Source organism: Carcharodon carcharias, chromosome 10 (genome assembly GCF_017639515.1).
Source record: "Carcharodon carcharias isolate sCarCar2 chromosome 10, sCarCar2.pri, whole genome shotgun sequence".
In the NCBI taxonomy this organism is placed as follows: domain Eukaryota; kingdom Metazoa; phylum Chordata; class Chondrichthyes; order Lamniformes; family Lamnidae; genus Carcharodon; species Carcharodon carcharias.
The window spans coordinates 142,075,110-142,099,063 of NC_054476.1; the positions used below are offsets into that span (position 1 = coordinate 142,075,110).

At 44.1% G+C, this 23,954-nt stretch overlaps 1 protein-coding gene across 5 annotated transcripts in view; it reads left to right on the forward strand.

The window, feature by feature from the left end:
- Positions 1-23,954, forward strand: part of smg6 (SMG6 nonsense mediated mRNA decay factor) — a 417,242-nt gene that overhangs the window by 162,876 nt on the left and 230,412 nt on the right. For 4 of the 5 annotated variants that reach the window (XM_041197159.1, XM_041197156.1, XM_041197158.1 and 1 more), the window contains one exon: positions 10,133-10,249. In XM_041197159.1, coding sequence (XP_041053093.1) covers positions 10,133-10,249 — 117 coding nt within the window. Of the gene's footprint in view, positions 1-10,132; positions 10,250-23,954 lie in introns of those variants that run through there. The other variant, XM_041197161.1, reaches the window with a different exon arrangement.

Sequence of the window (23,954 nt, forward strand, 5' to 3'; positions counted from 1 at the left end):
CTCACCAAGGCCCTGTGTAATTGCAGCAAGACATCCCTGCTCCTGTACTCGAATCCCTCTCACTATGAAGGCCAACATACCATTTGCCACCTTTACCACCTGCTGCACCTGCATGCTTACCTTCAGTGACTGGTGTATGAGGACACCCAGGTCTTGTGCACATTCTCCTCTCTCAATTTCTAGCCATTCAGATAATCTGCCTTCCTGTTTTTGCTACCAAAGTGGATAACCTCACATTTATCCAGATTATACTGCACCTACCATGTAACTCTTTCGAGTACAAACCCGTTTCCATCCGTTTCAGATGAAGTTACATTGTTTCATAGTTTGCCATTGTGAGATTTGAACTCTTGATCTTGGGGTTACAAACCCAGTACCATAACCACTTGGCTATTTAGGCCAAGCCCCTTTAAGCCTACTGCACCTGGTATTCCCAGGCAGTCTCCCATCCAAGTACTAACCAGGCCTGAGTCTGCTTAGCTGCACCTACCATGTATTTGCCCACTCAATCAGCTTGTCCAAATCACATAGAAGCATCTCTGCATCCTCCTCACAGCTCACCCACCCAGCGTCTCATCTGCAAATTTGGAGATATTACATTTAGTTCTGTCATCTAAATCATTAATATGTATTGTGACTAGCTGGGTCCCAGCACCTAGTCACTGCCTGCCTTTCGGAAGAAGACCCGTTTATCCCTACTCTTTGTTTCCTGTCTGCCCACCAGTTTTCTATCCATCTCAATACACTACCCCCAATCCCATGCGCTTTAATTTTACACGCTAATCTCTTATGTGGGACTTTGTGGAAAGCCTTTTGAAAGTCCAAATTAACCACATCCACTGGCTACCCCTCATGAACGCTACTAGTTACATTGTCGAAAACCTCCAGCAAATTTGTCAGACATGATTTCCCTTTCGTAAATCCATGCTGACTCTGTCTGACTCTGCCACTGTTTTCCAAGTGCCCAGCTATTAAATCTTTTATAATCTACTGTAGGATTTTCCCCACTACTGACGTCAGGCTGACTGGTCTATAATTCCCTGTTTTCTCTCTACCTCCCTTTTTAAATATTGAGATTACATTAGCTACCCTCCAATCTGTAGGAACTGTTCCAGAGTCTATAGAATCTTGGAAGATGACCACCAATGCATCCGCTATTTCTAGGGCCACTTCCTTAAGTACTCTGGGATGTAGATTATCAGGCCCTGGGGATTTATCGACCTTCAATGCCATCAATTTCTCCAGCACCATTTCCCTACTAATATTGATTTCTTTCAGTTCCTCCCTCTCACTAAACCTGGTTCCCCAACATTTCTGGTATGTTATTTGTGTCCTCCTTTGTGAAGACAGAACCAAAGTATGTATTTAGTTGGTCAGCCATTTCTTTGTTCCCCATTATAAATTCCCCTGTTTCTGACTGTAAGGGACCTACATTTGTCTTCACCAATCTTTTTCTCTTCACCTACTTATAGAAACTTTTACAGTCAGTTTTTATGTTCCCTGTAAGCTTACCCTTGTACTTTATTTTCCCCTTCTTAATCAATCCCTTGGCCCTCCTTTGCTGAATTCTAAACTGCTCCCAGTCCTCAGGTCTCTTGTTTTTTCTGGCCAATTTGTATGCCTCTTCCTTGGATCTAATACTATCTCCAATTTCCCTCGTAAGCCATGGTTTGGCCATCTTTCCTGTTTTACGTTTGCGCTAGACAGGAATAAACAATTGTTGCAGTTCACCCATGCGCTCTTTGAATGTTTGCCATTGCCTATCCACCGTCATTCCTTTAAGTAACATTTCCCAATCCATCATAGCCAACTCGCGCCTCATACCATCGTAGTTTCCTTTATTAAGATTCAGGACCCATAGTGTTTCTTAGCTCTACCCATACAGATTCCACATTTTCAGAACTAATATCTTTCCTCACTGTTGCGTTAATTTCCTCTTTAACCAGCAATGCAACTCCACCACCTTTTCCTTTTTGTCCATCCTCCCTAAATACTGAATACCCCTGGATGTTCAGTTCCCATCCTTGGTCACCCTGCAGCCATGTCTCCGTAATCCCGACTATATCGTACTTGTTTACATCTATTTGCACGGTTAATTTACTTTATTGCGAATGCTCCTTGCTTTAAGGCACAAAACCTTAAGGCTTGTCTTTTTAACATTAATTGTCCCATTCCCACTATTTTTCACTGAGGCCCTATTTGATTCTTGCCCTTGATTCTCTGCCTATTACTTTTCTTATTCCCCTTTCTGTCTTTTGTTCTTGTCCTTGATTCCCCCTCCTTACATAGGTTCCCATCCCCCTGCCCTTTCAGTTTAAACCCTCCCCAACCACTCTAGCAAATATTCCCCCTAGGACATCAGTCCCAGTCCTGCCCAGGTGTAACCCGTCCAGTTTGTACTGGTCCCACCTGACCCACAACTGGTCCCAATGTCCCAGGAATCTGAAACCCTCCCCCTCACACCATCTCTTCAGCCACGTATTCATCCAATATATCCTGTGATTTCTATTCTGACTGGCACGTGGCACTGGTAATAATCCTGAGATCGCTACCTTTGAGGTCCTACTTTTCTACCTACTTCCTAACTCCCTATATTCCGCTTTTAGGACCTCATCCCTTTTTTTTAAACCTATGTCGTTTGTACCAATATGTACCACGACCACTGGCTGTTCACCCTCCCCCTTCAGAAAGTCCTGTAGCCGCTCTGAGACATCCTTGACCCTAGCACCAAGGAGGCAACATACCATCCTGGAGCCTCGCTTGCGGCCAACGAAATGCCTAGTCCTCTTGCCCTGCCTGGTGGTCGTCCATTCCCTTCCTGCCTGTGGACTCTTAGTCTGTGGTGTGACCACCTCTCTATATGTGCTATCCAAGATGCTCTCCGCCTCGCGGATGCTCCACAGTGTCCCCAGCCACCACTCCAGCTCCGAAACCTGGGGTTCCAGGAGCTGCAGCTGGAGGCACTTTCCACACACATGCTGGCACTGGAAATGTTCCCGGCTTCCCACATGGAGCAGGAGGAGCACACCACAGGTTTGGGGTCTCCTGCCATGACTTACCCATTTAAATTAAATTAAACCTTTTAGAAGATACTTAATATTAAATAATATCAATTACTCTAGGGCTCTTCTTCTCTGCTCCTCATTACAGAATATAGCCCTTATAAACAATGAACCACAAAATAAGAACTTAAGAACTATAAGTGATAAAAGTAGTTAACCTTACCCAACCATACCCACAGTATTCAAAGGATCACCTCGTTCCCTCCTCACCAAACTCCCTCAGTCACCTCTGCTCTCCCAGCTCCTTTTCAACTCCCGACTCCTCTCACACTCCTCTTCAACTCCCGACTCCTCTCACACTTCTCTTCAATTCCCGACTCCTCTCGTGCTCCTCTTCAACTCCAGGCTCCTCTCGTGCTCCTCTTCAACTCCAGGCTCCTCTCGCGCTTCTCTTCAACTCTGGGATCCTCTCGCGCTTCTCTTGAACTCCAGGCTCCTCTTATGCTCCTCTTCAACTTCAGGCTCCTCTTCAACTCCTGACTCCTCTCACGCTTCTCTTCAGCTCCCGGCTCCTCTTGTGCTCCTCTTGAACTCCCGACTCCTCTCGCGCTCCTCTTCAACTTCAGGCTCCTCTCATGCTCCTCTTCAACTCCAGGCTCCTCTCGCGCTTCTCTTCAACTCCCGGCTCCTCTTGTGTTGCTCTTCAACTCCAGGCTCCTTTTGTGCTCCTCTTCAACTCCAGGCTCCTCTCGCACTTCTCTTCAGCTCCCGGCTCCACTCGTGCTCCTGTCCTACTCGGGTCCTGCCCTCACCTCAGTTATTTCAATAACTATTTGTTGTCTATCCTTTCAATTTACACCTATACCTTGTCTTCAAGTGGTTCATCTCCTTCCTGCATTCCACCCTGCCCAACTCAGGTAATGGGTGTTCCAAAAGATATCTTATGATTAGTGTCCAGGCTCTTACTGCTATCTTGATGGCACTCCTTCTCACCCTGGTTCCTGTAGATTCCACTGTTCCCTGCCAGTCTCTCCATCTCCTCTTTCCCACTAGAGTCTCTGTCCTACCTTTACCATCCCCCTCTGCTATTGTGGACCCCCCAGCATGTCTGTAGTGATACCTGGACCAACCCCCTTCCCCCACCTCCTCTCCTTCTCATTCTCCCACACCCCCCACTCACCCCATAACTTCCACCTCCCCCTGTACCTCTCTCCTCCCCTTCTCTCCCTCCCCTCTCCTTTCCGTGCCCCCTGTTTTCCTCTCCTTCCCTCCCTCCCCTCTCCTTCCTTCCCTCACCTCCCTTGTCCCTCACCCTCCAGCCTCACCCCTTCATCCCTTCTTCCTTGCCTCTCAGTGATGACAGTGTATTTTTCTGTCCTCACTTCCCATGCCACTAGCTTTGAAATTTGTCTGATAGTATCCTGCCATCTACAACATGATAACTCTGCCAAGAATGTCTCTGCCTTCTTTCTGCTTTCTGGAAGGAGTGTTCCTTTTGGAGGAAGTAAATTGTGATGAAGTTCAGGTTGCAAGCTTCGGAGTTATTTAGCTTTTTTGCTTACACACAAAGCACTGTGCTGTGGTGAAATTCAATCATCAGTGGTGGCAGACTGACAGTCCCACTTTGGAATGTTGTGCTTTCCTGTACTATGTCAGGTCACTGCAGTATCTTAAAATGAATGTTCAATGGTTGTAATGCTTCATCGCTAGTGTGATATTCTGGACCACAGTCCTTGTCAAATGTTGCAGTTCTGGTTCTTTGTGATTTGCATAATTCACAGTTTTACTATTAACGAGAATGTTGCAATATCTAGTCTGCAGTTGAAACCCTATAAAGACATGTGTCCCTTACCTATCTCATGTCAACTCCAACACCAGGTGGACACAGCCACCTTCAGCCATTGTGACAGCATGTCTGCTGGCTCATTTGAGACGTGAGATTGTGAGCTTTGGCTGCAAAGTGCCCTGCACGGAAGGCAACTCATTTATCTGCCTCACTTGGCTTCCGATGTGATAAGTATGGGGTGTTTGTGCATCAAGGATCCAGTTCTTCCATCAGCTCACCCACAACAACTGAGCCTCATTGACTTAGTGAAAGTTTCTGTTACCATTCTGAATGGAAATGCAGTTTGAGTTCATTTTGTGATAAACTGTTCTGTACTTGCCCTGCAGGTTTTAATGTTCCCTCAGTAGTACTTATGGTGCACAGTGCTGTTGAATCTGGCACCCTGCGTAATGATTGATGAAAAAAATAGAGATCTATTCAGTTTTGTTTCTGTGGGGTCCACCTGTGTGTCAGTTTGGTATGGGAACTGGAAAAGCAGCCCCTCCCTGTCTCACTGCCGGTGTAGGGTTAGTGGAATCATGTTCATACCTGCAATCCAGAAATCCTCATTTTTAACTTTCTAGATGCTGGATTTCTTGGAGATGGGTGGCCAGTTAGACTCATGGCCCTTCTTCACCACCCTCCAAAGTGTTATGGTGAAGTACAGGGTCTGCCTGTTAACACCACTGAGAGACAGTTTAATTGTGGCCAGCTGCTTGTTCACCCTCTGTGCACCCAGATCACAATGAGTTCTTGCTTAAGATGCTTTTTTCACCCTGTAAACATTTCCAACTTCCTAAGCCTCTCCTTGTAGCTCAGATGCCTCATTGTTGGTATCAGTTTAGTTGTGTTCCTCTGTATTCCCTCCAAAACCTAAATGTCCAAATGTGGCACAGTAGCCTAGCCAGAAGTGCACTGTCCTCGTACCAGCTTGTTTTTATCTTCTGATCATATTCTATCCCTGTAACCATGTATCCTTTTTTTTAACTGTTAATCCACACAGTGCTTACGACTTCAACAATCTGTCCACCATTACTCTACTGTGCTCTCCTATGGTTCCTCTTGTGTTTGCAGTGTTTAATTCTCTTTTCTATTATTACATTGCTCTACATTTGACATCCACAATTTGTCAGCCTAACCTACCCAGATCCATAGCAGTATCAAACAGCATGATGTCAAGCTCAGTATGTAGAACATACTCAATGTGCATAAATGGAGGTGGAACAAACAGACATTATTGTATTTTTTTATTATTCTTTCGTGGGATGTGAGCATCGTTGACAAGACCAACATTTGTTGCCCATCCCCAATTATCCTTGAACTGAGTGGCTTGCTAGGCCATTTCAGAGGGCAGTTAATAGTCAGCCACATTGCTGTGGATCTGGAGTCATATGTAGGCCAGACCAGGTAAGGATGGCAGATTTCCTTCCCTAAAGGACATTAGAGTTGACGACACTGGGAGAGGGAGGAGTGGAACCCTGCTAAGGCAGTGCCATGTGGGTCGGCCACAGAGGAGATATGGTGGAGGAGGCTGGAATGATGTGACTGAATCAAATGTCACTGAGGTCAAACAGGGCAAGAAACGTTGTGCATTATGTTCACAGTCAGAAGTGATGCTATTGCAACTAACAAGGGCAGCTTCTATTCTATGGGCAGGAAACACATTGAAGGAATTCAAAGATGGAGTAATGAAAGAGGGAACTGTGTCGAGCTGGGTGGCAACATTCCAAGAGCTTAGAGACCAAGGGGAGGTCAAAGATAGGGTGGTAAGTGGGGAGAGCAGCAGGATTAAGGGAAGTTTTTTTGAGGCAAGAGGTAATAACGGCTTCCTGAAAGCTGGAGAAACAGGGAGCCATTGGCAGTGTCTGAGAATGTTGAATTAGGAGGGGGCTGTGGCTGAAGGAGATGAACTTCACGACAGCCTGGGAGATGAGGCGGAAACCTTCCAAAATGTTAAGTCATAAGAGGAATCTATATCTGAAAATGTATGTAAGAAATGTTAATATTCTCAACTCACATGGTTTGTTTTTAGTTGGTTCATTTGAAAATGGTCAGCTATAACATGCCTCATGGCATCAATCACTGCTCTTGTTATTAAGCAAGCATTAGCTTTTGGTTCTTGAAATTCAATCTACTTATGGAATCTGCTGTCTAACCTGGCCCAAAAGGGAAAAGCATTGGGCAACATTGGAACTCGGGAACAAAACCCGGGGCCATTCTGCAGATTATCGTTGCACTCTAATTTGAACTAATTTCTGACTAACTTCAAAAGCACCCATCATTCTGACCTAATGGACCAACCCCCTGTAGCACTGTCAGAAACCTGGCTAAGATTCCAGAGGTTCATTAAGACTATATTTATAAAAGCTGTTCATATTCTGCTTTATAATACCTGCAATCTTAATCTCTCTCAAATAAAAACAGAAAATGATGGAAATGCGCACATAGAAACATAGAAAATAGGAGCAGGAGTAGGCCATTCGGCCCTTCAAGCCTGCTCCGCCATTCATCATGATCATGGCTGACCATCCAACTCAATAGCCTGCTCCCACTTTCTCCCCATATCCTTTGATCCCTTTAGCCCCAAGAGCTATATCTAACTCCTTTTTGAAAACATACAATTTTTTGGCCTCAATTACTTAGTGGCAGCGAATTCCACAGGCTCACCACTCTGGGTGAAGACATTTCTCCTCCTCTCAGTCCTAAATGGTCTACCCTGTATTCTCAGGCTGTAACCCCTGGTTCTGGACTCCCCTACCTTTGGGAACATCCTTCCTGCATCTATCCTGTCTAGTCCTGTTAGAAATTTATAGGTTTCTATGAGATCCCCCCTCATTCTTCTGAACTCCAGCAAATATAATCCTAACCGACTCAATCTCTCCTCATATGTCAGTCCCACCATCCAAGGAATCAGTCTGGTAAACCTTTGCTGCACTCCCTCCATAGCAAGAACAACCTCCCTCAGATAAGGAGACCAAAACTGCACACAATATTCCAAGTGTGGTCTCACCAAGGCCCTGTGTAATTGCAGCAAGACATCCCTGCTCCTGTACTCGAATCCCTCTCACTATGAAGGCCAACATACCATTTGCCGCTTTTACTGCCTTCATGCTTACCTTCATAGACTGGTGTATGAGGACACCCAGGTCTTGTTGCACATTCTCCTCTCTCAATTTCTAGCCATTCAGATAATAATCTGCCTTCCTGTTTTTGTTACCAAAATGGATAACCTCACATTTATCCAGATTATACTGCAGCTGCCATGTATTTGCCCACTCAGCTTGTCCAAATCACACTGAAGCATCTCCCCATCCTCTTCGCAGCTCATCCTCCCATGCAGCTTTGTGTCATCTGCAAATTTGGAGATATTACATTTAGTTCCATCATTAATATATATTGTGAATAGCTGGGGACCAGCACCGATCCCTGCAGTACCCCACTAGTTATTGCCTGCCATTCGCAAAAAGACCCGTTTATTCCTACTCATTGTTTCCTGTCTGCCAACCAGTTTTCTATCCATCTCAATACACTACCCCCAATCCCATGTGCTTTAATTTTACAAGCTAATCTCTTATGTGGGACTTTGTCAAAAGCCTTCTGAAAGTCTAAATAAACCACATCCACTGGCTCCCCCTCATCAACTTTACTAGTTACATCCTCGAAAAATTCCAGTAGGTTTGTCAAGAATGATTTCCCTTTCATAAATCCAAGCTGACTCTGTCCGACTCTGTCACTGTTTTCCAAGTGCTCAGCTATTAAATCGTTTATAATGGACTCCAGAATTTTCCCCACTACCGACGTCAGGCTGACTGGTCTATAATTCCCGGTTTCCTCTCTACCTCTCTTTTTAAATAGTGAGATTACATTAGCTACCCTCCAATCGGTAGGAACTGTTCCAGAGTCTATAGAATCTTGGAAGATGACCACCAATGCATCCATTATTTCTAGGGCCACTTCCTTAAGTACTCTGGGATGTAGATTATCAGGCCCTGGGGATTTATCGACCTTCAGTGCTATCAATTTCTCCAGCACCATTTCCCTACTAATATTGTTTTCTTTCAGTTCCTCCCTCTCACTAAATCCTGTGTTCCCCAACATTTCTGGTATGTTATTTGTGTCCTCCTTTGTGAAGACAGAACCAAAGTATGTATTTAGTTGGTCAGCCATTTCTTTGTTCCGCATTATAAATTCCCCTGTTTCTGACTGTAAGGGACCTACATTTGTCTTCACCAATCTTTTTCTCTTCACCTACTTATAGAAACTTTTACAGTCAGTTTTTATGTTCCCTGTAAGCTTACTCTCGTACTCTATTTTCCCCTTCTTAATCAATCCCTTGGTCCTCCTTTGCTGAATTCTAAACTGCTCCCAATCCTCTGGTCTATTCTTTATCTTAGCCAATATGTATGCCTCTTCCTTGGATCTAATACTATCTCTAATTTCCCTCGTAAGCCATGGTTTGGCCAACTTTCCTGTTTTACTTTTGCACTAGACAGGAATAAACAACTGTTGCGGTTCACCCATGTGCTCTTTGAATGTTTGCCATTGCCTATCCACCATCATCCCTTTAAGTAACATTTGCCAATCCATCATAGCCAACTCGTGCCTCATACCTCATTAAGATTCAGGACCCTAGTCTCAGAATCAACTACATCATCTTGAAGAAGAATTCTGTCATATTTTGGGCCTCGGACAACGAGATTGCCAATTATTCCTTTCTCATTACACAATACCCAGTCTAGGATGGCCTGTTCTCTAGTTGGTTCCTCAACTTATTGGTCCAGAAAAGCATCCTGTATGCACTCCAGGAATTCCTCCTCTACGGTATTGTTTGATTTGCCCAATCTATATGCAGATTGAAGTCACCCATCATTACAGATGTTCCTTTATTGCATGACTCTCTAATTTCCTGTTTAATGCTATTCCCAACATCACCACTACAGTTTGGGGGTCCTTGAGCATGTAAAGGAGAACAAACAGGTTAACATTTCACCCAGACACTTTCATCAGACCTGGAAATATTGCAGTTCAGGTTTTTTGAAAAATTTGATTTTATATAAAATAATGCTTCAAGCCCTAAATGATATGTAACTAGTAATTTGTTGGTGAGGAAAGCTGTGTTAACATGTCACTAGTTGTGGTCAGATAATAGCACAGAAAAATATTTTAAAAACAAACCACCCTGGTGAAGGTGAAATTTTTGCAAGCCTTTGACAAAGGAGCTTGTTTAGTAAAGTCGGTCTCTTGCTATTTGGGCCTTTCTGAAGGTAAACCTAATGCTTGCTCTTTTTCTCCTCTGATTTATTAGATTCTGGTTCAGAGAACTGCCGATCAGTAACTCAGGAGCATGCCACGGCTTTGGGACTGGGCATATTTGGCTTGCTAGTGGAACGCTGCATCGAACAGTTAAAGGAAGCTGCTAGAGGCAAGTGTTAATGTCTGTACCTGTGGCATGTTCTTTTCTTCTGGGATTGAATCGAACAAAGAAGGGCCAGTGTTTCTACATTTTGTGTAACACTGATTTAAGTATGGCATATTTCTTTCAAGGTGAAATAAGCACATAAAATGCACAGCCTTTAATGGGGTTGTTCTCTGTGTTGTTTACAAACTGCTAATGCTTTGATCATTACCTAGCTCCTGTGCTTAGTGATTTGCTAAATACTGTAGCGTGCAGCATTTTCGACATGTGTTTCCATATTCAGCCAAAAGACTTCAGGCTACAATGGCTCAACAGGCGAACCAGGGGAGGAAAGGCTGCTCACTCAGTGTAGCGTGAGACTGAGTGGCAAGGTACAGGTTTTGTACTGTAATTCCACATGGATCCTGTTCCCAGTCTCGGCCTTATCCTCCAACGTTATGCCAAGTGTATGTGGAATTATATAATACAGAAAGGAAGCCTTTCTGTCCATTGTGCCTGTGCTGGCTCTTGAAAGAGTTATCCCACTAGTCCCACTTGCTCTTTCCCCATTGCCCTGCAAAGTTATTCCTTGACATTCAATGGGATTATTATCGCTGAGTTCCCCTGCTATCAACATCTTGGAGGCTATCATTGACCAGAAACTGAACTGGACTAGCCGTATAAATACCGTGGCTACAAGAGCAGCTCAGAGGCTGGGATTTCTGTGGCAAGTAATGCGCCTCCTGGCTCCCCCAAGGCTGTCCGCCATCTACAAGGCACAAGTCAAGAGTGTGATGGAATACTCTTCCCTTGCCTGGATTGAGTGCGGCTCCCACAACACTCAAGAAGTTTGACACTATTCAAGACAAAGCAGCCCACTTGATTGGCACCCCATCCATAAACATTCACTCCCTCCACCACCAACGCACAGTACCAGCAGTGTGTACCATCTACAAGATGCACTGCAGGAATTCACCAAGGATCCTTAGATAGCACCTTCCAAACTCATGACCGCTACCATCTAGAAGTACAAGGGCAGCAGATACATGGGAGCACCACCACCTGGAAGTTCCCCTCCAAGTCACTCACTGTCCTGACTTGGAAATATATCACCGTTCCTTCACTGTCGCTGGGTCAAAATCCTGGAACTCCCTCCCTAACAACACTATGGGTGTACCTACACCACATGGACTACAGCGGTTCAAGAAGGCAGCTCACTACCACCTTCTCAAGGGCTACTAGAGGTGGGCAATAAATGCTGGCCCAGCCAGCAAAGCCCACATCCCTTGAATGAATTTTAAAAATGACCAATTCTGGTTCTTTTCCAGCTATCTTAAATTTTTGTTCTTTGGCTACTGATACTTCTGTCAGTGAAAACAGTTTCTCCCTATCTACTCTATCGAAACCCCCAAATAATTTTGAACATCATTATTAAATCACCCCAGAACCTCCTTAACGTGAAGCCCTTGCTCATTTGGTGGGAAATGAAATTGCCAGTGATTTATGTTGGAGGAAGATCTGGAGAGGAAGGAGAGCGCAGGTTGATGCATGTATCTGGTGTTGGAGGTGAAATAATAGCTGAAAAATTGAACACTCAGACTTCTTTCCTACTCACTTTATGCTGTTACCAGACCAGAATATTTTTACTATAATAAAAGCTGGTTGCTGGAAATCTGAAATAAAAACAGAAAAACTCAGCAGGTCTGGCAGCTTCTTTGGAGAGAGAAAGAGAGTTAATGTTTTGAGTCCAATATGACTCTATTTCGGAACTGGAGAGAGGTAGGAATGTGATCGGTTTTATTCAGTTGGAAAAGAGGGGACAAAATAGAAGGTCAGGGATAGGTGAGATGGCAAGGGAGATTAAATGACAAGGAGGTCATGGAACACAAATCAAAGAGAGTGGTAATGATAGTATTAAAGAGTAAAGCAGGTGTTAATAACAGAAGAAGGGCCAGCACTGTCTGAAAGAAAAATAGCCAGATGTGTTATTTCAGAATATTTTAGTTTGTCTTCTGATGTCAGGATCTCTGTTTTCCAACTGTTCAAAATGGATCGTAATTATTATTATAATAAATAGCCCGTTACTGCCAGAAATGCCAACACATTTCTGATGGGGTCCATTTTGAAAGGAAATTCCCCTCTTTTGATCTACCCTTAAGTATGTTCAATCTGCGATTGCTTGAAAGTTCTAAGGTATGTTATTAATTCCATGTCCCTTCCTGGCCATGGTCTGTGCCTTTGTGACGTTGACTATCCCAATGCTCTCCTGGCATCGCTTCCACCTTTCATCCCCCGAAACTTCAGCTCATCCAAAAGTCTACCTCCTTGTATCTTATCCTGCAGAAGGCCTAATTCTTCCATCACACACTGTCTTTGCTGATCCATGTTGGATCCCACTCCTACAGTGCCTCCAATTTAAAGTTCATGGTTGTTTGCATGAAAACCTTTTATGGACTTGCCCCATCCTTTTCCTGTAATCTCCTCCAGACTATTAACCAGCCATCTCCCAAATTCCATCTGTTCCTCTGAATTTAGCCTTTGATGCATCGCCCTCTTCCTTCCCACCATAGATGCTTGTGATTTTGCTCTTCACGCTCTGGAATTCAATTCATAAATATCTCTGCACATCCACCTCTCTCCGCTCCTTTAAGACAGTCCTTAAATCTCAAATCCTCATACAAGCTTTCAGCCTCCCCTCCTTATATCTCCTTTTTTGGCTTGGTGTCTGTTTTTGCCTGATTATGCATCTGCAAAATACGTTGGCATGTTTTTTCATGTTAAAGTTGCTATATGAAAGCAAGTTGATTCTGCTTGGTTGGAAGGGAACTTCATGTTTAACATGCAGTGCAAACCTGTTATTAATTGGACTTGTTCACTTGGGTATTTGGATGATGGAAAGTCTCCCATTCCTGTTGCCTGTTTAAGTTGCTGTAATTATCAGCTCTCATTGGGTTCTATTTCCAATACGCATGATGCAATAATGTGCTTGCAGTCACCAGGAACATACAATGAGTTTCGTATTCGTTGGGTTGGGTCATTGTGATCTTCATCCCCTGAATGAATGATTGCTTCTGAGGAGCAGATGGTTCTCGCATGCTTAGATCTGAAGTTTTTAAAGATTCTGGTATTTGAGAGGATCACTTTCTCTTTAGATAAACTGTTCTCTGGAAAAACTCCAGTTGATCTCACAGTTTGAGTTGGTTTCCCTCCATAACTTACTGTCTCATTGGCCTCAAAGTTTCCATCTTGGGGCCATGGCCGCATTAACACTCTGTACTCAAGTAGTTTCTGTGTTATTTTTGAGATTGGCGTTTATTGTGTAACTCTAAACTGTAAAGACTCCTACTTGAAGGTGCACTGCAGACTATTTTGCATGAGTTCAGGATTATTTTGATGGATGCATAGTGAACAATTCATGCCTTAACTTCTTGGAGTACCTAGAGTTTAAAAAAAACACAAAATAATTTAACAGCTCAAATAGTCATTTTAATGTGACTCTATTTCTTGTTTTCAGACAACTTAGGAGCAGTTATACACAGAATCTTAGCTGGTTGGCAGTGAACAATAAGGCAGTAATTCAATATCTGGGTTCAAATAACATATCTAAAGTACAACGAGCTGCTTTCCTCATTTATGATGTAAACTGCAGTCCCCTTAATTTAAATTACAGCCATAATGCTCACAGTAAACATCTAGAAATGTTCGTAATATATGTCCACCATGCAGTCACTGTAAGGTTAATATTCTGGGAATGACGATTGGAAGCAGTGCTGAAGGTGCGATATACTATGTTGTAGTTGCATTTATAGGAAAATACGGTGAACAGTCATTTTGCACATCTAAGGTTGAATTGCCAGAAAGTTAGGAGTGAAATATATATTATTTTTGCTTTAATGGGGATTGTTAATATTTGAGGATGTTGGAAACAAAGCCAGTTTGTTCAGGCCTTTTCTCACTGGTTGTTTTTTATTTTTTCAATTGGGCAAATTGACAAGGCTACATTTATTGTCCATCCCAAGTTATGCTCAGAACATTAAGACCCAACATATAATGAGACTGGAGTCACGTGCACCTTAAATCAGGTAGGGATTCCCATTCTCAAGCCTGAACAACATCAGTGAACCAGTTGGATTTGCTTTACAACAAAACAGCTGCTTTCATCATCATTTCTGGTATCAAACCACGGATTTATTGAGTTTAGTTTTACTACTTACCATGCTGAGATTTGATCTCTCAACCTCTGGGTTGCTAGTCCAGTGCCATAACCACTAGATACTACTACTGTAGCTGTAAGGAACAGAATAATAAAGGCTGTCACTGTTGAATTCAGCATAGCTATTTCTGAAATTATACAAAATTAAACTATGGTGGAAAGGACAATGTTGGATAGACTTTTAAGCTATAAATTGTGGCCACATCTCATTATTACCTGGTAAAGTTCTGGAGAAATCAGAAAAAAAATGAGTTGCATATTGTTCTGTCACTCAGTAGGTGTCCGGCATTCTCAAAGGGTCTCACTCAGGAAGCCCTCTTAATGGAACAACTTAGCTGGAGAGGAAGTCACTCGAGAGGCTTCCTTACAGGATGGTTTTCCCAATGAGTCTCTTGGAAGGTTATTTTATGTATGCTTGGCAAAGGGAAAATTAATTTAGGAGGCCTCTCTATAGGCTTGGTTTTCTGAAAAGCCTGCTTTTCTCAGAAGGTGATTCATGAACCAAGTTACCCAACTGAATTACCTTGCTGTTTTCTCTTGTGATTGTATTACTTTAAAATATTAAAGCTGATGACTCCCATTGCAAGGAAATTAGCTATATTTGACATGCGCAATGTTAGTTGCTAGTGTATTTTATTGGAACACTTGCACAATTGCTATTGGTGAACTTGATATACAGATGGGAAACTATGTTTCCAACTGCTCAGCTCTGGAGAGTTCACCTCAAGACTTCTTTTGAGTCCAGATTTAGTGGGAATGTACCTCTTCTGAAAGTCTAAAGTGTTGTAGAGTGGGTAGTTGTTCGGTACTATAGAGATCCAATAAAGTGAGAAGTAGTCCTTTGGCAGTACAGAACTTGAGTATTTCTGAACAAAGAGACATGCTATCTAAGCTTGTTGTTCTACAACATCAGGATGCACCACAAGATTACCAGCACTAAAGGGAACAACAATTTATATGTGCGAGAAAAGAGTACTGGCTGGTAGGTTGGCAAGTGGATTCTGATTGGTAGAGACTTGCCAAGGAGAATGCTCACTTATGCATGCTAGAAGCCTCATATATTTACACAAGTCCCTGTCCTTTGCTGAGAGAGGGAACATGTCAACGTATTGCACCTTTTTCAGCTAAGCAAAAGCTTGGGGGACAGCCATTCCCTGGTTCATTTCCCATGGCAATGCCTTGACTAATCAGAGTTGACCTGCCTGGTTTGAATTTGAATAGAAACTTAACAGTTTACTGTTTCCTGCTATATTCTCAATTACAACACCTCTACAAATTAGAGACCATTTGCCAACCAATCAGCACTATCTTCTCATCCAGTATAAATTGTGTTCCCTTTATTGTTGGTAATCTTACAATCTGTTCTGATGAGTGCAAGATGAAAAGCTTAGCATGTCTCTTTGTTCAGTAATATTTAAATGAGAAATGTAACATTCCAACATTCAACAACTTATAAGCACATAAGAAGTAGGAGTAGGCTATTTGGCCCCTCAAGTCTGCCCCGCTATTCGATAAGATCATGGCTGATCTGCCACAGGCCCCAATTCCCCTTTTGTGCCAGCTCCCCATAACCCTCAACTCCCCGATATTTCAAAAATCTATCTACCTCCTCTTTAAATACTTTCAGTGATCCAGCCTCCACAACTCTCTGGATTAGAGAATTCCAGACATTCACTACCCTCTGAGAGAAGAAATTCCTTCGCATCTCAGTTTTAAGTGAGTGACCCCTTATTCTGTAACTATGTCCCCTAGTTCCAGATTCCCCCACTAGTGGAAATATCTTCTCAACATCTTCCCTGTCAAGCCCCCTCAGAATCTTGTATGTTTCAATAAGATCACCCCTCATTCTTCTAAACTCTAATGAATAAAGGCCTAACCTGTTTACCCCTTCATTCCAGGAATCAGCCTAGTGAATCTCTTTTGAACACCCTCCAATGCCAGTATATCCTTTCTTAAATACAGGGACCAAAACTGTACACAGCACTCCAAGTGCAGCCTTACCAACATCCTGTATTGTAACAAGACTTCCCTATGTTTAAACTCCAACCCCCTAGCAATACAGGCCAAAATTCCATTTGCCTTCTTAATTATTTGCTGCATCTGCATGCTAACTTTTTTTGTGTTTCATGAACAAGAGCACCCAGATCCTTCTGTGCTGCATTTTTTTTGGAGTGTGTCTCCATATAAATAATAGTCTGTCTTTTGACTCTTCCTACCAATGTGCATAACCTCACACTTTCCTACATTAAACTCCATCTGGCAAGTTTTATTCCCACGCATTCAACCCTCGCAGATTCCTTATGTCTTCATCACAACATGCCCTCCCACCTATTTTTGTATTGTCAGCAAATTTGGATACATTACACTCAACCCCCCCTCCAAATCATTAATATAGACAGTAAATAATTGTGGCCCTAGGACTGACCCTTGTGGCACTCCACTAGTTATGTCTTTCCAACCTGAAAAAGACCCATTAATCCCGACTCTCTGTCTTCTGTGTGTTAACCAATCCTCAATCCATGCTAATATGTTACCCCAATATGGTGAGCTCCAACCTTGTGCAATAACCTTTTATGTGGCACCTTATCGAATGCCTTCTGGAAATCCAAATGCACTACATCTACTGGTTCCCCTTTATCAATTCTGCTTGTTAACTCCTCAATGAACTCTAGCAAATTTATCAAACATGATTTCCCTTTCACAAAACCATGTTGACTCTAATTAATTGTGTTAAGCTTTTCTAAATGCCCTGCCTTAATAATGGACTCTCGCATTTTCCCAACGACAGATTGACTGGCCTATAGTTCCCTGCTTTTTGTCTCCCTCCCTTTTTGAACAGGGGTGTCACATTAGCGGTTTTCCAATCCGCTGGGACCCTCCCAGAATCCAGTGAGTTCTGGAATATTTTGACCAATGCCTCCACTATCTCTGCAGCCGCTTCCTTTAAAACCCTTGGATGAAGGCCATCAGGTCCTGGTGACCTGTCTGCCTTTAGTCCCATTAGTTTGTCAAATAATTTATCCTTCGTGATAGAGACTGTTACAAGATCTTTCCTCCCATTAGTCCCTTGTTTATCTGACATCTTTGTGTTTTTGTGTCTTCCACCATGAAGACTGATGCAAAATATTGGTTTAAATTATTTCCCTGTTCCCTGTTATCAGTTCTCTAGTCGCACCCTCCAAGAGTCCCACGCTCATGTTAGCTACTCTCTTTTTATATACCCATAGAAGCTCTTGCTGTTTGTTTTTATACTTCTTGCCAATTTACTTTCATAATCAATTTTCTCCCTCTTTATTAGCTTTTTAGTCATCCGCTGCTGGTTCCTAAACAATTCCCAATCCTCTGGCCTGCCACTACTTTTCACTGATTTGTATGCCTTAGTTTTTGATTGGATACTCTCCTTGACCACCTTTGTTAACCACGGGTGGTTCATCCTTCTCATCGAATCCTTCTTTTTGACCAGGATAAATTTTTGCTGAGCATTATGAAATATCTGCTTAAATGTCTTTCATTGCTCATCCACTGACCTTCCCCTTACAAAAGCAGAATTACCTGGAAAAACTCAGCAGGTCTGGCAGCATCGGCGGAGAAGAAAAGAGTTGACGTTTCGAGTCCTCATGACCCTTCGACAGAACTTGAGTTCGAGTCCAAGAAAGAGTTGAAATATAAGCTGGTTTAAGGTGTGTGTGTGGGGGGGGCGGAGAGATAAAGAGACAGAGAGGTGGAGGGGGGCGGGGTGTGGTTGTAGGGACAAACAAGCAGTGATAGAAGCAGATCATCAAAAGATGTCAACGACAATAGTACAATAGAACACATAGGTGTTAAAGTTAAAGTTGGTGATATTATCTAAACGAATGTGCTAATTAAGAATGGATGGTAGGGCACTCAAGGTATAGCTCTAGTGGGGTTTTTTTTTAAATAATGGAAATAGGTGGGAAAAGGAAAATCTTTATAATTTATTGGGAAAAAAAAAGGAAGGGGGAAACAGAAAAGGGGTGGGGATGGGGGAGGGAGCTCACGACCTAAAGTTGTTGAATTCAATATTCAGTCCGGAAGGCTGTAAAGTCCCTAGTCGGAAGATGAGGTGTTGTTCCTCCAGTTTGCGTTGGGCTTCACTGGAACAATGCAGCAAGCCAAGGACAGATATGTGGGCAAGAGAGCAGGGTGGAGTGTTAAAATGGCAAGCGACAGGGAGGTTTGGGTCATTCTTGCGGACAAACCGCAGGTGTTCTGCAAAGTGGTCGCCCAGTTACGTTTGGTCTCTCCAATGTAGAGGAGATCACATTGGGAGCAACGAATGCAGTAGACTAAGTTGGGGGAAATGCAAGTGAAATGCTGCTTCACTTGAAAGGAGTGTTTGGGTCCTTGGACGGTGAGGAGAGAGGAAGTGAAGGGGCAGGTGTTGCATCTTTTGCGTGGGCATGGGGTGGTGCCATAGGAGGGGGTTGAGGAGTAGGGGGTGATGGAGGAGTGGACCAGGGTGTCCCGGAGGGAGCGATCCCTACGGAATGCCGATAAGGGGGGTGAAGGGAAGATGTGTTTGGTGGTGGCATCATGCTGGCGTTGGCGGAAATGGCGGAGGATGATCCTTTGAATGCGGAGGCTGGTGGGGTGATAAGTGAGGACAAGGGGGACCCTATCATGTTTCTGGGAGGGAGGAGAAGGCGTGAGGGCGGATGCGCGGGAGATGGGCCGGACAAGGTTGAGGGCCCTGTCAACGACCGTGGGTGGAAAACCTCGGTTAAGGAAGAAGGAGGACATGTCAGAGGAACTGTTTTTGAATGTAGCATCATCGGAACAGATGCGACGGAGGCGAAGGAACTGAGAGAATGGGATGGAGTCCTTACAGGAAGCGGGGTGTGAGGAGCTGTAGTCGAGATAGCTGTGGGAGTCGGTGGGTTTGTAATGGATAGTGGTGGACAGTCTATCACCAGAGATTGAGACAGAGAGGTCAAGGAAGGGAAGGGAAGTGTCAGAGATGGACCACGTGAAAATGATGGAGGGGTGGAGATTGGAAGCAAAATTAATAAATTTTTCCAAGTCCCGACGAGAGCATGAAGCGGCACCGAAGTAATCATCGATGTACCGGAGAAAGAGTTGTGGAAGGGGGCCGGAGTAGGACTGGAACAAGGAATGTTCCACATACCCCATAAAGAGACAGGCATAGCTGGGGCCCATGCGGGTAGCCATAGCCACACCTTTTATTTGGAGGAAGTGAGAGGAGTTGAAGGAGAAATTGTTCAGCGTGAGAACAAGTTCAGCCAGACGGAGGAGAGTAGTGGTGGATGGGGATTGTTCGGGCCTCTGTTCGAGGAAGAAGCTAAGGGCCCTCAGACCATCCTGGTGGGGGATGGAGGTGTAGAGGGATTGGACGTCCATGGTGAAGAGGAAGCGGTTGGGGCCAGGGAACTGGAAATTGTTGATGTGACGTTAGGTGTCAGAGGAATCACGGATGTAGGTGGGAAGGGACTGGACAAGGGGAGAGAGAAGGGAGTCAAGATAACGAGAAATGAGTTCTGTGGGGCAGGAGCAAGCTGAGACGATCGGTCTACCGGGGCAGTTCTGTTTGTGGATTTTAGGTAGGAGATAGAAGCGGGCCGTCCGAGGTTGGGCGACTATCAGGTTGGAAGCTGTGGGAGGGAGATCCCCAGAGGAGATGAGGTCAGTGACAGTCCTGGAAACAATGGCTTGATGTTCAGTGGTGGGGTCATGGTCCAGGGAGAGGTAGGAGGAAGTGTCTGCGAGTTGACGCTCAGCCTCCGCGAGGTAGAGGTCAGTGCGCCAGACAACAACAGCACCACCCTTGTCAGCGGGTTTGATGACAATGTCAGGGTTGGACCTGAGAGAATGGAGTGCAGTAAGTTCAGAGAGAGACAGGTTAGAATGGGTGAAAGGAGCAGAGAAATTGAGACGACTAATGTCGCGCCGACAGTTCTCAATGAAAAGATCGAGAGAAGGTAAGAATCCAGAGGGAGGGGTCCAGGTGGAGGGAGAATATTGGAGATGGGTAAAAGGATCCATTGAACTGGGAGAGGACTCCTGCCCAAAGAAGTGAGCCCGGAGACGAAGACGGCAGAAGAAGAGTTCAGTATCATGCCGAGCCCGAAATTCATTGAGGTGAGGGCGTAAGGGTATGAAACTAAGTCCTTCACTGAGCACTGAACGTTCAGCATCGGAGAGGGGAAGGTCAGGGGGTATAGTGAATGCACAGCTGGGGTTGGGATTGGAAGAAAGGGTGGGGACGGAGGGACAGGCAGGGGTGGAGGGTCCTAGATGGGTGTTGGTGTCGATGAGTTGTTGGAGCTTGCGTTCCTTAGCACTTGAGAGAAAGAGAAAAAGTTTCTTGTTGAGGCGTCGGATGAGCCGAAGGATAAAATGAAACTGGGGGCACGCGCAGCTTTGAAAAAGGGTGCAGCGGTGCTGCTGGAGGGAGAGGTCGAGTGTGTTCATATGGCGGCGCATGGCACTGAGTGTGGATTTCAGAATGTGACGGGAACAGCAGTCCGAGAAACGTTTTATGTCCCGGAGATACCTGTAATCCTGGGTGGGTTCGAAACATGAGGGGTGGAATTTCAGTTGAAATCCACGTGGGGTAAGTCGGAGACGGAGACAGTCACTGAGAAAGGAGATATGGCTGTGAAAGCGGGTTTTAGTAAACACCTTGTCAAACACTAGGAGGGAAATGGAAAGCAAAGAAGGTGAGCAAGACAACAGAGAGATACGGAAATCTTGTCGCAGAGAGGAACAGAACTTCTTCAAGGAGGTAGGCATTTCTTGAAGAGCAGTGGCAGTCAATTAAACACAGAGATAAAAACAAAAAAACTGCGGATGCTGGAAATCCAAAAACAAAAACAGACCTTCCCCTTAGTCTATTTCCCCAGCCCACTTTAGACAACTCTGTCTTCATACCTGTGTAATTAAGTTGAGACACTGGTTTGAAACCCAAGTTGCTCGCCCTCAAACTGAATTTGAAATTCTACCATGTTGTGACCACTAACCCCTAAACAATCCTTAACAATGATATCTCTTATTAATCCTACCTCATTACACCATACTAGATCTAAAATAGCCTGTTCCCGGGTAGGTTCTGCAACATATTGCTCTAAGAAACAACCCCTGATGCACTCTACAAATTCACCTTCCATGTTACCCCTGCCAATCTGATTTGTCTAGTCAATAGGCATGACAATTGTAGTGCCCTTCTTACATGCCTCCATTATTTCCCGATTTATACTTTGTCCTACAGTGAGGTAACTCTTTGGGGGCCTTTAGACAACTCCCACCCATGACTGCTTCCCCTTGCTATTCCTTATTTCCACCCAAACTGATTGCACATCACAATCTATTGTACCTACATCACTACTCACCACTGCACTGATACCTTCCTTTATTAACAACTCACCTTTCCTTTTTTGTCTTATTTTTCTGGAATGTTGAACACTCTTGAATCTTGTGTTCCCAGTCTTGATCACACTGCAACCACATCTCTGTAGAAGCAATCAAGTCATATCCATTTATTTGTATTTGTGCCGGCAACTCATCTATCTTGTTACAAATGCTACGTGCGTTCAGATAAAGAGCTTTAATCTTCGACTTTTTACCATTATTACTTATTCTGGTTCTAATTTCTGCTGCACTCTTCTGCTTATATTTTCTGCCCCTTCCTGTCACAGTTCGATTATCATTCGCCTCTTCACTGCCCTGCAGCTCTGCTCTCTCATTTCTTTTTGATTTTTTAAACTTCCCTTCAATTGGACCCTCCCCGCCACTAATTAGTTTAAAGTCCTAAAGACTCAGGGCATGAGCTTTCGAGCTCATCAGAATTGGAGGTGGATAAAACTCCCACTCCGTTCCACTCCCAAGCCATTTACATGGAGGCAGGATGTGGGGGAGGCAGGACTACTCGCTCAAACATGGTGGGTGGTAGATCCAGCTTGCTAACAGCCACTTAAAGCCATTAAAGGAAGCTGACTAAAAAACCCCAGTTGGTCTCCAGTTCCCCACAACATGGGCTAGTTTAACTGCCGGAGGCAGTCTCCGCCTGGTACATGGAGGGTTCAGCACTTCTGGCAGACATACAGGCCCTCCCTGCATGCCCGGGTGCAGCAGCAGCTGCATCCCACCCTGTAGGAGGTTCCCTCCATTACTCCTCCCCCCCCCAACCCCACCCACCCCACAGTGGGGTGGCCTGGCTGAAAAAGCCATTTTTTAGTTTATATTTTAAAAAATTGGAGAGAGGGCATCTCCATTTGAAGTGCCCTCTCCTTCACTTAACTGCAATGGTATCCTGCTGCTCTTATAAAGATAGAAGGCCTCTGATCACCCCATCAACTTTGAGAGCCCACTTGCTGGCCATTAATTGGCTGCTCCAGGGAAAATCACTTTGACTGTTCCCCGGACAGTATGAGATTTTGACCCCCATTTGAGCCTGATGGTGGGATTCAGAAGCCTGCAGGAAAATCCTCCCTTCAGTGTGACCAGAACTTTTTCTCCCCAGAATCCTATACTAAAGACCCTTCCATTATTTGGGATGGGAAAAAAGAAACAGGAGGAGGCCATTTAGTCCTTAGAGCCTGTTCTGCCATTCAGTGAGATCATGGCTGATCTGTGATCTAACTTGTTAACAATTTACAAAGAATTTATTTCATATAAGTAGGTCTGTTATGGCTTTGCTCACTAATCATGCACATCACTATCACCAATAGCAATAGTGAAAACCTTATATTAACCTTGTTATGGACAGGAGCGAGGCAGGCAAACTGTACTTATTTCCTCTCACCAACTGTCTGTAAGCAGAAGGTGTTTTGAATTATTTTTGAAGGATGCTGTGGCATTTTTCCAAACCCTGTGTTTTGTGTGATCTAATTTACTAATAACTTTCAGCCAACTTGCGTTATGATTCACTCAGAAGGTTAGTTTATTTCACATTCAAAACCCAGGGAAGAAGTGTTCACAACTTCCCACTTCACTGCGCACACACACAGTAAGGGTAGGGGGGGGGATAGAGAAAGGAGTTTTACAACTACGGATAGTAACAGTAAAGAGCCATCGAAATGAATATTAGTTCATTGACTTCCCGGACTCTGGAAATCACAAGTCCAGAGGGTGTTTCCTTTATGGCTGAGTTCAGTCGCGATGAGTTCCTGGTTGGATATGGCAACATAAAGATCCTTGAAACAAATGACGGCAACATGATGAGCTTTCTGTGCTTAGATCGCTTGGCAGGTGTTGATCAGAGACTTTTAAAAATAAAGCAGGCCTCAAGGAGTTGGGAGATATTAACTGACTGCTTGTTCAGCCGGGCGGCTGGAGTCCTTTCCAGTTGATGTTAAAATAGCAGTCTGCCTATGAGGCCAAAGATATAATGTTAAAACTGTCCAAAAGGCCAGAGGCTTGGGTAATGTGACATGGCTCGTTAAGGGTTAATTGCAGCTTCAGCAATCAGTTTCTCAACTTCTGGCCAGAATTGCATTTTGCCCCATCAGGAGATGGACCAGGTGGCTATTAGCATCTCTTCCT